Raw genomic sequence first — 16,620 nt, forward strand, 5'->3', positions numbered from 1 at the left:
TGTGCTCCAATTCTGTCAGAAACGGGACAGCAAAGTAAAACTATGGGAGGAGGGGAATTTTCTCATCCATAATTAACCTTGTTGAGTGCTGTCATAAAGAACTGTTTTCATGTGTGTTATGGGACAAGATTCTTCCAGCAGAATTCACTGATGTATTTCCTCTGCTGCTTATGTCCCTGGGTCTAGTTTGTGGAATTTCTGAGCTAGGATTGCCAAGGCAGTTGTGACTAAGCAGGTGCTTTGCTTTGGCCACATGAAACACTCCCTGATGTCACATACTTTGGAAAATCAGGGCTTGAGCACCAGAAACAGATGTATTCTCTTTGCAGAGTAAAACGAGGATAATACTGGAAAATATTATTGGAAAATGTGTTGGTAATTAACCATGTTAACAATTAATCAGTGTCTGATTGGCATGCAAATACTCTGCTGATGGAGAAATGAGTAATTCTGACTGCAGAATAGTGTATGGGTAGGGTGCAGGAGGCAATACCCGAGGTCATACATGTAAACCACAAGCTAGTTAAAAATTACTTCATTTTAATGAATATGCAGCTTCACAAATGTGAGCACGGCTGTCCACTTAAAGTGAGGTAATCTTTGCATTTATCTGGTTTTCTGTTTGTTTTTTCTTTCTGTGTGTATTGCTTTTCTTTTTAATTTGCTTCTATTTAAATACACAGGGAAAAGAGAGAAGTTAATGGAAATTCTCTGCTTCGTTGTTGTTTTGTAAATCTCCCTGGCTTAATAAAGACACAGGAGCAATTATTTCCACAATCTTACTGGGATGTCAGGCTAAAACACCTTTAGTTTTCCTTGGTAGAGGATGGGGGACAGAAATTTATGCTCCCTTAAACTGTGCATTGCTTTGTGCACGCTGCTCTGTGCCTCTGGTGTGGCTTATCAAAGGCACAGGCACAAAAATCTGTAGCAGTGCCAGACTTGCTGAATGCCAGGACATGCTGCACCTTTTGGTGTAATTTGTTGCATTTCGACAGCTGCTGCTGTTCCCAGTGTGAGCTGGAGGCTGGCAGGAATGGGCTTGTGCAAGGTATGGCTGGTGGGAATGACAGCTCCTGGGACCATGCCTCAGAGGAGAGGGGGGAATGCAGAGGAGTTGGAGCTTTTCTGTGGCACTGTGCTTGTTGCTGACCCATGGAATAGCTATAGCAGTACTCCAGCTGGGACCAGATATGGGCTGAGAACTGAGGCTGCCCTGGAGAAATGGGCTATCACCTTAGACAAAGAGAATTTTACCCAAAATTGTGAATGCCTGAGGGTTTAAGTGGCTCCAATGTGATACATGTGAGACCTGAAGAAGTTGGATATGTCAAGCAATGAGAAATGCATGAGCTCTGAAAAGATGGGCAATAAATGAAAACAATTGTTTTGGTTTAGTTGTTATTAAATTAAAAGTATATTTATTCTGCAGACCACTAGCAGATGGCTACTCTGCTACAGGAGAAATTTAACTTCCAAGTAAGTTTCCAAAAATGGTTTCGGGGAATCTGTAAATTGTAACCTCAGTGTCAGCAGAAGTTAATGACCAAGGGAATGCTGTCTTGGACACAAATCTTCCTTTATTATTTTAACACTTAGATAAAATCACTTTAATTTGTATAAAGCGAATGGATACTTGTGATACTGAATTAACATTCCAGGGGCAATAAATTTATCTTGCTAATATGAAATTATCTCTTTCCATATACGGTTATAAGCAGCCAGGAGACACATTACTTAATCAAGCAGGCTTTCTGACCTCTGCCCTGAGCCTTGCTAATTATGTGCTTTTGAAGCTTGTTCACCTCCAGTGTTTTACTGGTTGGTCAGCTTATTTGCTGTCATTGTGTCAGAGCTCAGGCATTAATTTGTCTTTTTCTTGCGCCTTGCTAAACTTCAGCATGTTTGTGAATGTATTTGGGTCCTGCTAAGTGAGCAAGATTGGTGTGTCTGCACAGACATGGGGCTGGAACAAGAATTAGTTGGCAAAGTATTTCTGTGTGACGGGTTGGCGTTACATGGAAAAATCGTGTGAGCTTTTACTCTCTTGCTGTCTCATCTAACTGGAAACCAGTCTCATGGGGCACAAATTCCTGTCTGGTCAGTTTTAGTTCCAAGACTGTACAAACGGAAAGTTGAAGAAAGGTATTTCAGAAAAGCTGAAAAGGGTGACATCTTTCCTGGTACTGTTAACTCCTCTCCTTCCCAGCTGACACCTCCAGTGACAAGCTTTGCACGGCCGTGCACTGGTGCTCCCCAGCAGTTTCTGGTATGCTCGTGTTCAGGGACTCTGTGCTGGTGTTTGTGACAGGGATAGAGGCCCTGGAGTATTAGATAACCCTGTCACTTAACCTAGAGGAGTTACTCTGAATAAAACTGCATTCATTAACTGCAAATCAGTATTTTAAAACAATAGATTATGGTCTATGGCCAGGTTTATTTTTAAAAATCAGTGAATACGATTGTTATTGATACTAGCCCAGATCTTTTTGAGTGGTGGGCTTGCCTTGTGTTGCTACTGTAAATGTGGAGAGGTTGTATTTAAGTTAGTGTTGGGGAATTATTTTTCTTTAGGGTAAATCTAGCAAAACAGATTTCTCAGTGTAAAAACTGACTTACCTGAATGCACAGTGACTGCAGAGCAGTGTTAATGGTCCTGCCACAGTGAGGCAGGACAGTGAGTCTCAAGGTCATGTCTGCTTGGAAGCCTGCCTTGATAAGTGTTCCCATTGCAGTGACCTCCATGGGTCACTGCAGGAATGCTGGAGTCCAGCTACAGCTGGTAAAGTTTGATGGTCTGGAGCTCTTGGACAAGAAGGCATGAGAGACAAACAAGCAAATGTTCTGCTGTGTCTGGGTTTTCAGAGAGAGATTAACAAAGGACTTTGTTAATGCTCCTTAAAGGAAATGAATGGCCATGGAGCAGCAGTGTAGCTTTCTCAGTCATTAATTAATACCTGGTTAAAGCCTAGGAAGGACTCTCAGCTTTTCTAGGGAAGAGTGATCGCCCTTCACTCCTGGGGGCATCCGTGTTAAGGCTTGTGTTGTTGAACTAAGTTATAAATGGCCTGGAAGAGAGGCTGAGTAATGAAGTGACAGTATATGCTGAAAATCACAGAAGTAGGGTAGCAGAAACAAAAGCTGGCTGCAGTTGCAGAAGGTTCTCACAGTACTTGGTTGTAGGTACTTGATACCAGCAGATATAAACTAATGTGCACAGGGGATAAACAACTCCCTGTGCCTGTGTGGTGATGAGCTCATGAGAATCTGTGCCATTCAAGAAAGAGATCTTTTAAGTAATGCAGATAAGGCTCTGTGAAACTCACTCAACAGCAGTCAAAAACAACAAAAAAAAGGCAAATAGAAATGACATCTCTAGGAAAAGAAGAGGGAGCAAATCAGCATGCCATGGTGTAAATCCATAGTGTTTTTGTGTAATGAATAATATACCCTCCCAAAGTTAGGGGTAGATATTCTCCCCTCTCCAAAGAGTTGTAGTTAATATTACAGAAAAACACATGACTGAAGAGCTTTTGTAAAAAGAGTAACCAAATCAACTGGAACTTAGCATGGAAAGTACATGTTTGGAAGTAGGAAGGATAAGAGGAAGAATTGGGATAGAAATCTGCAGCCATGGGAATATCCCTGTTTATTTTGCCACACCAGCATAACAAGAATTAAAGGGTGTCAAGTGGCACCCCTGTAAAATATGGTGCCTTTTGACAGAGGAGGTATAAAAACATGGCCCCTTGACTCCCCAGAATCTTTCTGTGTCCCTGGCATCCTTTGAGGAGACATTTCCCAGGTTTGCTGCATGTGTGTGCTCGTTTAATCCTGCTTCTTGTGGCACTGACCACCTAGTTCTTGTGCTGAGGAGTAGATAGCAGTCAGACCCTATCTGCCCTTTCCATGCCATTCATGACTTTGGAGATTTATATTTCTCTGAAGTCACCTCTTTTCTGACCTGAAGTGCCTGGTCCTGCTCCATGATTCCTCTCAGAACAGCTGTTCAAGACCTCTGGGTCACTATTGCTGCCCATTTCTGAACCTTTTTTCTGAGGCTACATGAAAATATTGATCTCTAAAAGTGAACACCTTCCTCTTGAACAGAGTGTTCTTTCAGTAGATCTTTGAGCATTTTACAAAGGACAATAGTATCTTTATTTCCTCTTGGAAGACAAGTAGAAAGAAGGACAGAGTGAGCTAACCCAGGTGGTTATGAGAGCAGACACTTGAGAATACATTATCTGAATGCAGTGAGGCTGGAAAGGAGAAGACACTATATAGGGATAATACTGATTTTTGAAAGGCAGCTCAAAAATTAATTTCTGCCTGTGGTTCTCATCTTTCCTGAATGCTCTGTCCACTTTGGGTTCCTGTGTCTTAAAGTGTGTAATTGAACCAGAAAAGCTTATGAGAGGGGCTGTGGGAATGCTTAGAGGTGCAAAGTGGCTTCTGCTCTAGGAGAACTGAGTAAGCTAAGAGAAGGGAAAGAGAAGGCAGAGGGATGACATGGAGTTCTGTAAATTTGGGAATGCTGTGGACAGCGTGCATGGAGATGTAGTGTTTGTGCAGTGTATCAGTACAAGATCTTGGCATACTGAAGCTGGTGAGTGACAGGTTGGAAGGGTTGGTGGATGGTGGAATGTCTTGTCAAAAAAAAGATGCTCAGGATGCAAAAAATTTCTGTTGAATCCAGGGGTGCTCAAGAGAGAAATAGGAGAGAAATCCTCCAAAGGTTAGTAAGTACACACAAACCACATCCAGCTTCACAGTTCTCATGAACTGGGAACAGTTGAAGGCCAAGAGAATACTCCTAAGAAATACAGTATGTCTTTCTAATACTGCCCCTTGAGCACTGGCATTTAACCACTGTTGGAGACAGAAATGTTTTTTCCTGTGTTCTTGTGTAATCCTGATGGATAGGATTCATCTTATGTAACTCATCATCTCAAAACTAGATTGTTAAAGTCATTGGGGTGATCTTTGTTTTTGAGGTGCCTCCCTATCTGCATTGCCTACAGACAGCACCAAACGCTTCATGGCTGTGTAGGTGAGATGAATCCTACCTCTGCCATGGTTTTGTAAGAACAATAGCAATTTAGAAACAGAACTCAGCTACAGATTTATAGCAGTGACTGAAGATATCTCTCAGACTCTCTGGCACTCCTGGAAAATGCTAAGAGGTGATTTGATTACACTGTGTTAGTACTTGTAGGTGAGGAAATTTGTCTTCCTGAAAGCTCTTTTAATTTAGCATAAGTGGGATAGCTGTTTGTGGAACCTGATGTTGAACATACTTCAATGAGAAATGATGACCCTTTTTCTAGAATGTGTGTAATTAAATACTGAAGCACTTGAGAATATGAGGAAGTGTCCTCTGGTTCAAATAGAAGTACTTACTTTGAGTAGGTCAGGTCCTCTAACCAGGCTTATGAGGCAAGTTTGGATTTGTGGCCATCACAGTTTGTTGCAGTTTCTAAAACATTAAATAGCTTGTAGCTAAAACCTTTTAGAAATAGAAGTTCTAAAGGTTCTGGTTGCAGGGCCAGTGTCAGTGGTGTAAGCCCCTGTAATCCCCAAACTGTACAGGTGCAATTGTGAGTGGTTTCTTCTACTGTCCCTGAAATGTGCATCAAATTTCTGCTGGTCCTGAGGACTGAAAAGCTGCACTTCCCACCTAAGTTCTACATACAAAATAGTTCTGCTGCCATTAAGCACATCAAAATATTATAAGCTGTAAATATATAAGAAATACAGGACAAAGAAACAACCCAGATTTTTTTCTTCTGAATTTATTCAGTATAGAAAGAAAAGTTACTAATTTTAATCTCCTGTTCCTTTTTGAGAAGCAAAAAGTTGTGCAAGTGATGGCGAGTTGTTAATCAGTTCCTTTGTGAACCAAAATAATTCATTAAGTGTCTGGTTGTAAAATTTCCACTTAATTCAGCAGAACTGGATTTGTTACAAAAATTTCTTGGAAAGAAACATTACTTTGTTGTTTGTCTGCTTTTTTCTTCTATAATCCATATAGCTTGCTCCCAAATCTGCTTTGCTCAGTAAATTCTAAACAAAACCCAATCATTTCTAAGTAAGAAGGTACAGTTAAATGTTGCTTTTTGGTACCACAAGCCCTTCTAAGGGGATAAGACCTGACACTGATTACACAGGCATGGTGATACACCTGAAGCTGTACTGGTGACTGTCCAAATGACAAACAGGTTGTTCAGTCTTTGTTTTCTTTTGCAAGAGTACCAAACTGGAGGGTTGGTCCTACCACACTTTCCACTAGAAACAAGCAGTTCCACAGTGATGCTCAGGCCATGTCCTGGTGCAGGAAGATTGGCTTAATCAATACTGTGTTATGGTGGCTTCTAGCTCCTGTTGCTAGTGCTGCAGATAAGTGTTCAAGAAGACTTTTGGTGAGTTAGAGACTTTCAGAGGTATTGGAGCCCTGTCCTGTAGCTTTCTAGACTTCAGTTTGCAAGTGCTGGCTGACAGTCCCAATCTGAACAGATAGTCATTGTTGAATTCTTTAACTTCTGCATAATCTTTGCATGAATAGAATTTCTTGTATGTCTTGTGGAATAACCTTTTATATAATTAGTATCTGCAATAATTTTTTCCTTTGGAAAGTAATTCATGTCATCTTGCAGAGATAGGACAGACATAAAGCATTATTCTGCAGTCACACAAGAAGCACTATTCATTCACAGTTTGTGTTGTGGAGCCAGTCCTGTATCCCCGGGGCTGGGCTGGTTTCATGGCAGCAGTCCTAATTACTGAATCTTTCTGCAGTGGTTCTGAGCTGGGGGCTGCTCTAGAGTCAAACTGGAATGAAGTTCCAGCCTGGAAAGAGCCAAGTAGGAAACCTTCTTGATGCATTTGGTCTTTTCATTCTACTTATAAATAGTAGGTTTTAGTCACCCACCAAGAGTCACAACTGAAGCTCAGTTGAGGCTGTGTTCCCAGATCTGAAAACAGGGATGCTCCTCTCTCAGGCTTTGTCCTGACTAAGTTTGCATGCTGGATCATGTTCAACAGATCACATTCAAATAAAGCTGCAAGCTGAGCATGTCCTACCTTGGGCAAGGCAGTGGGAAAGGAGAGAAATTTCTACTCTGCATCTATAAGGATTTGTACTGTTCCAGCCCTTGAATAACCTGAGCATGTTTCTGCAGACAGTGATAATAAAGCAATTAGTAAATAATTACTGAAAAGGCATTAGTTAGTGTGGTAGGAAAGAGGATATTGGGGTTTTGTATTGATTGTTTGATTACTTCCTGCTCGGATGCAGCAGTAAAAGGTGCTGACAGCAGAGGCAGGAGGCAGCAATCCTTGTGTTGGCCTGGGCAAATTTGTTTTTGCATTGTGTTGGTTTGTGATAGTACCAGAGGAATACAGGCAAACTGGAAAGGAATTAGAGACTACAGCAATCATTGCATAAACACCTAAAATTGTTATTGGGCATAGCTGGCAATACAAGGTTGAACAAAAAAAAATAAAAGTCCATTTAGGTTGGGAATCTAGGAGACCTTTTCCTTGAAGGAATAACCTTACAGACACAAAAACTTCATTGCTTGAAGGTGGTTTAAAGAATTAGAGAAACAGGCTTAGTCAGTGATGTGGAGGGAGGAAACTACCCTTGGAGTGACAGAGGAGGAGACAGTGAGTAATATGTTATTACTCTAATTAAGAAATAACTTAATCAAGATGTAATTATTGCCCAAATTAGGTATAAACCCAAACTGTTCTTTGCTGCTAAAAGAAAACCAGTCTATCCTTGCTGTATGTGACACAGAGGGAGGAAAGAGCCCTCGGGATGTCCTATGCTTTTTGAGAAGCAACTTTAATCATCAAACTTGCTGTCCTGAAGGCCTCTCCTTTCTCTAAGTATTATATAGCAGTCATTTCAGGAAATGCTAGAAGGCTTGTTTGAAGTTGATGGAGGCTCAGAAGAGGAAAAGCAGCAGGCCTCTTACCCTGATGTGTTGAAGGGAGTCCGTGGATCACTGGGCTTTCTGGAGGCCTAGCATGAGTTTCCTGACGGAGCCCATGAAGGCACTGGGGAGCCAGCAGCCCTTGTTAAACTGCGGCTCTGATTCAGCAGAGGGTTGAGCACACGTGGCAGTGAAGCCTGAGAGCAGTGAGTGGAGGCTGTGAAGTGTGTTCCCTGGCTTTGTGAGTGATGGTGTGAGCACCTCAGAGTGTGAAAAGGTGCCCTTTCTCCACCGGCACCTTGACTCGCTGCAGTGGCTGGGGCACACCTGGTACCTGTGCTTGTCCCTGGGCAAGGGGCACACCTTGTACCATGGCTCATCCCAGGGGAAGGGCACAGCTGGTACCACTGCTGTTCCCTGGGGAAGGGGCACAGCTGGTGCCACTGCTGTTCCCTCAGGAAGGGGCACACCTTGTACCATGGCTCATCCCAGGGGAAGGGCACAGCTGGTACCACTGCCCTTCCTCTGGAAGGGGCACACCTTGTACCATGGCTCATCCCAGGGGAAGGGCACAGCTGGTACCACTGCTGTTCCTCTGGAAGGGGCACACCTCATACCTCTGCTCATCCTTCGGGAGGGCCCTCCCGCGCCGGAGGGGCTTTGGGGCAGTGCCAGTGGGTGTGGAGGGGGGCAGGCCAGGACAGGAGGAGCAGAGGAGCTGCTTGGCCCGCAGCTGGGATGGGCAGGTGGCAGCCTGTTACAGAGCCCAGCATGGCAGTTAGCTCTTTGTCCTGAATGCAATCTTTTCAATGCCTTATATAATCCTAAGAACAAAGTAGGAAGGGTTCTTTACCTGTGCCCACTCCATGTAACTGCAGTGAGCAGACGTGGCACATCACAAATTTCATTGAACGCTCTTGAATCAGTGCTTCTCAATTTTAAATTAAGGCTTTACAATATGTAAAATGTGAATGTTTAGACTCGTGCTCTCCCCAGTGGGTAATCATAACAGCACCAAACTCTTAGGGGATTTGCCTTGTGTGGGCTGTGTTTGTCCAGGCTTTGAGCTAAGTTATGGGATGGAACTGTGGGGAGGGCAGTGCTTTCATCAGGTGCAGGCCTGGCCTTTCGCAGTGCTGGATATTTGCCTTTGAAGAAACCAAAATAAACCCGTGCTGTGGAGTGACTTAGCTGTGTGATATAATAATGTTTTATTAAATAGATTTCTGTTTGTACAGGAATAGAGGGTGCTCAGAATTTCGCTGGGGTGTTTTCATTTGATTGTTCATGTATTAAAGAAAGATAAGGCAATGTCTAAAATTTAAGACCCTTAAATCTGAGATTTGCTTTTTTTTATAACAAAGTTAAACAGCTTTTGAGTTTTTTTTCTGGCACAGTTCTGACCATGATGATAGGAAATGCAGCTGGAAATGACTGTGCCAAGTGTAAAACACTCAATTCCTAGTTTTCATAGGCTTAACCTTTATATAAATGTTACTATCCTCAATGTCTACAGCAGTGGACTTACTGTATTAAATATGCTGCTATTTATGGGTTGTAAGAGCAACAGTTATTCCTCCTTAAAATATATTGCTATGGTCCCAGAGACCTTGGTGAAAGGCTAATGGAAGCCAGTGTGGCCTTTACTAAAGACTGTGCATTCTTAGAGGCATTCAGCTACTTTGCTGCAGGCTTTTTGCAGCTTTTTATAATCCAGAGGGCTTGGAAGTCCTGAAAGTGCTTTTCTCTACTGCCCTTTGCCTTATCTTTAGAGCCTTGGAAAACAAAAGGCAGAAATTCACAACAGGATCAAAATGTTTTGCTCTATTAGAATTAAAGGTAATGTTTTGCTCGGTCTGGAGAGGAAAAAAAGCAAGTCTGAAAAAAATTAATGAGTGGCTAAAATAGAGCTGTTAAAATGGCAGCACACAGCCTGTGTATAAATATAGGCCAGCTCCTCAGCACTGCTCTTATATGGTAGATCTGAGTGAAAGAAGACTATCAGCCTGCTCTGTTCTGTGCAGGCCTGTGTGCTGGTTGTTCTGTCTGGTGCCAGATGTTTGGTAGCAGACAAGGCTGCACAATACATGGCAATCATAATGACTGTCACCTTTATTTCTATTGCAGGGACCTGTGTCACCAGTGTGAGAGAGGAATCTCCCAAGTACACTCTGGATTTTCTCTCTGCACATGCTACTGGATTATCTACCTTTTACTGACCCACCCAAAACCACAGAAAAAGGGTCAAACAGAAATTGTTGACTTGTCACTTCTGCCTTAAAACTGACTGGATTTTATGGCCTCTGCTGGAGAAGCTACCTGGACTGGAAATGGAGCAGCTTGTGCTGCACCTCTGCTGAGCATGGAATATGAGCATCGAGGTGCCTTAAGTTAAACCATATGCAAGTTGCACTAGTTGTTGTAACTGTACTGCTGAAACCACTCCAGACTTCTCCAGGGCTTTCCAAGGCAGTAGCTCCTCACACAGTTTGGATGTTTCCAATTGACATTTGAATGTTTTCATCCAGTCTGGTGTGGCTGTGAAAAGTGAGCTTTTCCCTGTGAAGTTCATGGTGAGTTTTGCAGCCTCACTTCCCGGCGTGGTCTGTGCTATGGCAGCGACCTACAGGCTGATGGTGACTTCAGTGAACTGCTACAGCAGCGTGGTGGTAGAGCAGCACTCCCAGCACACCGTGCACTACTGCACAGGCTCCTGCCAGCTCCTCAGACAGGGACTCACCTGCATAGTTGCTCACCACAGTGTCTGTGCAGAGCTCAGTGTCCAAGATGCCAACCTGGACCATAAAATTCCTGTTCCTGAAAATGGGCTTGCCTTGGCTGGAAATGAGGACTATCACCAAATCCTCCCAAATAATCCAAGAATCAAGAAGGGCTCTTCAGTGCAAGCCTCCAGCAGTTTAAAAGACATTACTGGTGAGGCAATAAACCTTGCCAGTGGTAAAATAAAGGAATTCTCCTTTGAAAAGCTCAAAAACTCTTCCAGTCATGTGGCCTACAGAAAGGGAAGGAAAGTCCGGTCAGAATCTTTCAGCAGACGATCCTTTGATTTTGACTTGATTTATGGGCACTTTAACAATGATGAGAACTGCCCTCCCTGTGGCTTTTTGCAGAGTCCCTCACCTGTGGACAAATGGCAGGAGAGCAGTGATGCTCCAGAAGTCACCATGAATCCTGTGGTTCCCTTCTGCCCTCATTCCTTCCCTGAAGAAAACTTCATTACTCAGATTTTGGAAAAACACAAGCTAGATGGTTCTTCTGGTGGGGATATTAAGGTGTGCCTGGACATCCTGCTCAAGTGCTCAGAGGATCTGAAAAAGTGCACGGACATAATCAAACACTGCATCAAGAAGAAGTCTGCAGATGTCGTTGGTGGAGGAAGCAGCAATGATCCCCTGGCTAATTCAGAAAGGATATACATGAATCTGATGTCAAGATTTTCTTCCTACCTGAAAAAGCTGCCCTTTGAGCTGAAAACAGGAGGGCAGAGGGAAGCGAGTGACTGGGCAGAGCTGATGAACTGTTTCCATGGCTTGCAGCAAACTCCCTTTCCCCTGGTATTTGGTGACGAGCAGCCACCCAGGTATGAAGATATCATTCAGCTGCCATCCTCAAGTGCAGCTCCTCTCGTTCTACCAGGTCAGGGTGAGGTGACAAGCACCTCCCAGTCCATCCAGACAGGTACTGTGAGCTTCACCTCCAGCTCCCTGCCCGCTGTCCCTCCAGAGAGCAGCGTGAGAGCTGTGAAAGACGCTCTACCTCAGTCACCAGCCCCGAGCCCCTGCGACTGCGCGTCTGCCACCGAGGCACTGTACATCGAGGAGGAGTCTGATGGGGACAGAACAGCAGGGACAGAGAAGAAGGCAGAGCAGAAGGGGGGCTGGCAGAGCCTGGAGCGCAGCTACCAGCGAGCTGCTGGTTCAGACCTTGCTGCTGATGCTAAAGCAGAGCGGGCCAGGGCGGGAGATGCTCCCCAGCAAACTGCTCCTTTAAAACCGGTGTCAGACCCTGTGTTGGGTGGTGCCCAAGCTGCTGCCCCCAAAGGAGCCCAGACGTGCAGTAGGGTGGACAAGGAGGAGATAGACAAACTGCTGCTGGACTTGGAGAACTTCTCACAGAAAATGCAGAGTACTCTGAGAGAGCCCTCTTGGAAGGAGGGCGAGCCTGCCTCACTGCAGGTGTCTGGCAGGCAGGGTAGGCAGGCTCCACCTCTGGCTCTTGAACCCAAAAGCAAACCTGCTGATCCCCCTTCTTCTTTGTCAAAAATCATGGAAACTAACGGTCATAAAATGGAAGAGGATGACAAAGCCCTTTTACTGCGTATTCTGGGAAGCATTGAGGACTTTGCCCAGGAGCTGGTGGAATTCCAGACTGGCAAGGGAAGTTTGTCCAAGGAGAGGGAAGTGATGCAAATTCTCCAGGAAACTTTAGCAACTCCTTCACAGTCCCTGCTTGCAGGGCAAAAAAGCCATGCTGGGGCTGCCTCCAGAGACTCTGTTCCAGCTTCAATTCAACAGGCCCCAGAAGTAATAAAGGTAAGAGAAGAAAACTTTTGATGGGATAGTAAGTAAAACAAACATGGGAAAATGTGGGGGATGTGGGGAATTACATCCATTGTGCTTTGAATGCTGCAGTGTGGAATAATGTGGTCAACCTGGCAGAAATGTAGCCTTTATTTAAATACAAACAAAAAAAGGAAACTGAAACCCATGAGAAAATAAAATAGGTCCTGACCTGGAGTTTCACCTTTGATCTTGATCCTTTCCTGCAGGTGCTCTTGTAGACTGTTTGCTTGTGGTTTAAATGGATCCCTTATAATAAGGTGTAGTAATAATTACTTTAATAAGTATAAATAATTACTTTATTTCTGGGACCAAGTATTGGACTGCCTCGCAGCAGTTCAGTGAGAACTGATTCTTCCACCTCTCCCTTTCCCATCTCTGAGCAACATTTCTTGTCCTCCTCATTACTGGTTCCTAGAGAGACCAGTCCTCCATGGGACGAAGGACAGAATCTCTGAGGATTTAGTTCTGCTTTCCCTGAACCCAGTGCGTGGAATCATGTGGAGTCTGCATTGCTTGTATCTCAGATGAGGAGCAGCTTTTCCCAGGAAAAGGGGTCTTGATGAGAGCCTGCTTCAGAGGGAAGCCAGGGCTGTCTGTTGAACACTCGGTGCTTTTTCTTTGGTAACAGCTGCCAAATCTCAAGAAAACTTGTTGCCATACTTCCAGGTAGGCAGTTACTGTAGAGAGAACTTCAATTTCCAAAGTCCCCCTTCTGTATAGGTACTGAAAAAGTCCCCAGGTTGTAAGTGACCTTTCACAGCTTGTTCCAGTTGGAGCTTAATGTGCACATTTTCAGAACTGGCCCAAAACTTGATGCAGTTCTGAAAAAGAGTGCATGGATTGTGTCTTACGCTGCATTTTGGCACTGAGATCCTTTCAGACCAGGCTCTCCAAGAGTTTCTGTTGTTACTCTAGGTACAGAAAATGGAATTCTGATATTTCCAGCAAGGGAAAGAAGCTTTTTCCTCAGAGAGTGCAGAATTAAACAGCTTCAAAATATCTAAAGTAATCCCTTGTAATCTTGCCCTGTACATTATTTTACAAAATTTTCTGACTTGTGAGTTCAAACAAAAATTTGTTTGATGAAGTGTGACACTGACTTTGTGGCAGATTTTATGTAATGCTTGAAAATGGGATGCATTTATGCTGCCAAGTGACTTCTCAGTGTGGGGCCTTGGCAGGTTGTGCTCTCCTGATCCCACCTAGCTGTGTGTTAGCTTGCTCCCAGCCTGCCTTCTATGGACTTGTGCTCCACAGCTCCCAGAGCTCTGCTCCTCCAGGCAGTCACACGACTCCTGCCTTGTGCAGATGCCCAGAACCAAAGACCCTGGGAGAGAAGAGGTGTTCTGGGGAGGCAGCTGGTCCCCTCAGCAGTGGCACAAGGCACTGGGCTGCTGGCTCTGCATTTGCCCTGAGGTTTGCTGTTACTGTGGCACAGATGTGTAGATCCCTTGCTGGGTGTAGCATCTAGGGAGTACATCCATGTTTCTGGATCACTCTGGATGTAATTGAAGCTGCATGTGGGTTCTCACTCAGTATTGCATGTGTGCCTCAATTATGCAAAGTATTTGCTGTGTTTTCTTAAGGCTCATAAAACTGTTATTAAATAGCTGGGCACACATGCAGAAACCCCAGAGCTCTGAGACTGATGACAGCACAGCACACCTTTTGTTTGTAAAGGTTGTGACAGATTTAATATCCCTCAAATGCTAAGCAATGAAAAAGGAGAGGGAGAATCCTTCAGACCAGGCTGTTCTCTGGCTCGGCTGGCCTATCTGTGTTAAATCTGTGCTAATTTATATCAGCAACAGACTTCCTCTTTATCATAAACCCAATTATGATCCTCCACAGAGAACAAAAGGATTACTTGCCTCTTCATCTTCAAAACCCAAATATTTAGAAACTAGGAAATGAATACTCCAGAAGTCCATCAGTTTTGCAGAGCACATAATAAGGGCATCACGCTTCTTTTGGGCAGGCCAGGAAGCATTGCATGCTTTTAGACTGTCCAACATTTCCCATTCTGAGATCCAGTTTTCCGTTGCTTATCTCTAAACCTCCTAACTATTTGTTTTGGGATTTCCTGTTCTCTGTGCCTGTCTTAAGCTGATTTTTTAGTATGTTGGTTTTGAAAAAACTTGTTCAGTAAGAACAGTGCAGTTGCCTTTTAGAGATCAGTAAGCCCCCTAGTACTTGTCTGTACTTTAGTCTGTAGTGAGGAGGTCTGGATTGACCAGCAGGTTTGAGGGAGCTGGGGTAAACTGGGACCAGTAAGCAATGAAGAAGGTGGAGATGGTTGGGATGCTCTGAGCTGACCCGCAGAAATGCTGAGTGTTGGAAGGTAAAGACTGCTGCCTTTGAGTAAAATGTCATAGGCAAAGTCCTTGGAGAAGGCAGTGGTGGATGTTTTTGACTGTAACCTGTGTCCTTGGTCTGCCACCTGTACAGGTTGGCTGATTTGACAAAGTAAATTCAGCTAATGCTTGAAGTGGTGCTCTAGTGAAAGAACCCTAGAAAAATCAACGTGGTCCTTCTGTTTTCAGAATCAAGTGTGAGTGGTGCAGGGCTCTGCTGCATGTTCTGCTCATGTGTTGTATTTTAAGAGCTGTTGAATAAAGTCAATGAATAATTTTAGGAGCAGAGGCCAGGGCCAGGCTTTGATACAAAGAGAGTTTTGGTTTTTGTCCCTCCACTCTTGGGTGTCTCCTCAAAAGGATTACTTGTGTTGTAGTGAGCCAGAAAGAGCAGTTCTCCTTCCTATTTCTCTCTCCTCCATGCCTCTACTTCCTGTTGTATTGTTGTTAAACCTAACTAACATTTTTGTTTTCTGCCATCTTAGTAAGTGGAATAGCTCAGGCTGATGTCAGATGGGTGATCCAGCCATTTCTGGCCAGGGACAGTGGATCTGGGAGCAGAGGGTGTGTGGGGTTGATGAGACCACCTTTATAACCCTGCTCTATCTCAGGTGGTAGAGCCTTGAGTGAAGTATCCAGAGGCTGTTCCCTGTTTCCACATTTCCTCTGGGTGGGCTCTAGGTAGGTCTGTTTAATCCTGCCTCTCCTGAATGACTGATGGAGTGGGTGTTTCTGGGACTCTCAGAAGGTTCTTAACTCCCTGTGCCCTGAAACACCATCTCAAGGCCACACACTTGGCTTTTTTGTATCAAAATGTCTGTGTTGTGTGCTTAAATCTGGGGGCCCTAAGAAGGCTCTGAGTGGAATTAACTGTTTCTGAATCATAAAAACCAAGGTTGACCTTGCAACTGGTAATTCTGCCCCTTTCATAATTTTGTTCACTTCTTTGTTTTGCAAATGTAATGATATTCTCTTCAAGGATCTTGTATGGGGTGATTAATTGTAAAAAGTGGCTTCTATAATGTCACAGTAACTTTAACCTTGTTCTGGAATAATTCTATATTCTCAAAATGTGCCTAAAATATAATGCAAAACTCTCTGGAAAATCAACTTTCGTCTTTTATATGTTAAAAATTGTTTTGATCAGATATTGATAATATCTGTCACTTAAGCTATACACACAATCTGTGCTCCTTTCAAACATCAATTATTCATTACTTCTCAACACAAATAGTGAATAACTATGGGCTTTTTTTTTCCTGTTGTTAACAGTTACTGAAATAAAAACAAGTCTAAGTGAATCTCAAGTATCTCAGAATGAAAGGCAGTTAACAGGCAGGCTGGGATCTCTCACCTTTAACCTGGGTCACCTACAGCAAGGAGGGATTTCTGGGTTTGTGGTTTGTGCAGTTGGTCTGGCTGTTGAGACCAGACTTTTCTGCTGTGGATTTTCTCCAATTGACTTTGAAGCTGTTGAAACAAGATTCTCTTACTGTCAATTTCTCATAGTACTGTATATTTGTATCTTTATTTATACCCACCTTGTGTGTTTTCAGGATAGGAAGTAGCATGCTAGATACTGATTCCAAAATATTGGAATACAGACACAGTGAGCCTTGCCTCTGGATTACTTGTTTTTTTTCAGGTTATCAGTGAAAACCTCCCAAACTTCTAAGATCATTTGTGCTTCGTTAATTTGAGCATGAAAAGTATTTGGCTGTGCTGGTTTTTTAAAGTATGAAC

General features: G+C 43.6%; 1 protein-coding gene across 2 annotated transcripts in view; it reads left to right on the top strand.

Annotated features, from left to right (window-relative positions):
* The window catches only part of PPP2R3A (protein phosphatase 2 regulatory subunit B''alpha), a 50,457-nt gene that overhangs the window by 1,974 nt on the left and 31,863 nt on the right, over positions 1–16,620 (top strand). For both annotated transcript variants that reach the window (XM_041416175.1, XM_041416174.1), the window contains one exon: positions 10,068–12,493. In XM_041416175.1, coding sequence (XP_041272109.1) covers positions 10,511–12,493 — 1,983 coding nt within the window. In that variant the 5' untranslated portion in view covers positions 10,068–10,510. The remainder of the gene's footprint in view (positions 1–10,067; positions 12,494–16,620) is intronic.

Source organism: Onychostruthus taczanowskii, unplaced genomic scaffold (genome assembly GCF_017590055.1).
Source record: "Onychostruthus taczanowskii isolate IOZ18803 unplaced genomic scaffold, ASM1759005v1 scaffold51, whole genome shotgun sequence".
In the NCBI taxonomy this organism is placed as follows: domain Eukaryota; kingdom Metazoa; phylum Chordata; class Aves; order Passeriformes; family Passeridae; genus Onychostruthus; species Onychostruthus taczanowskii.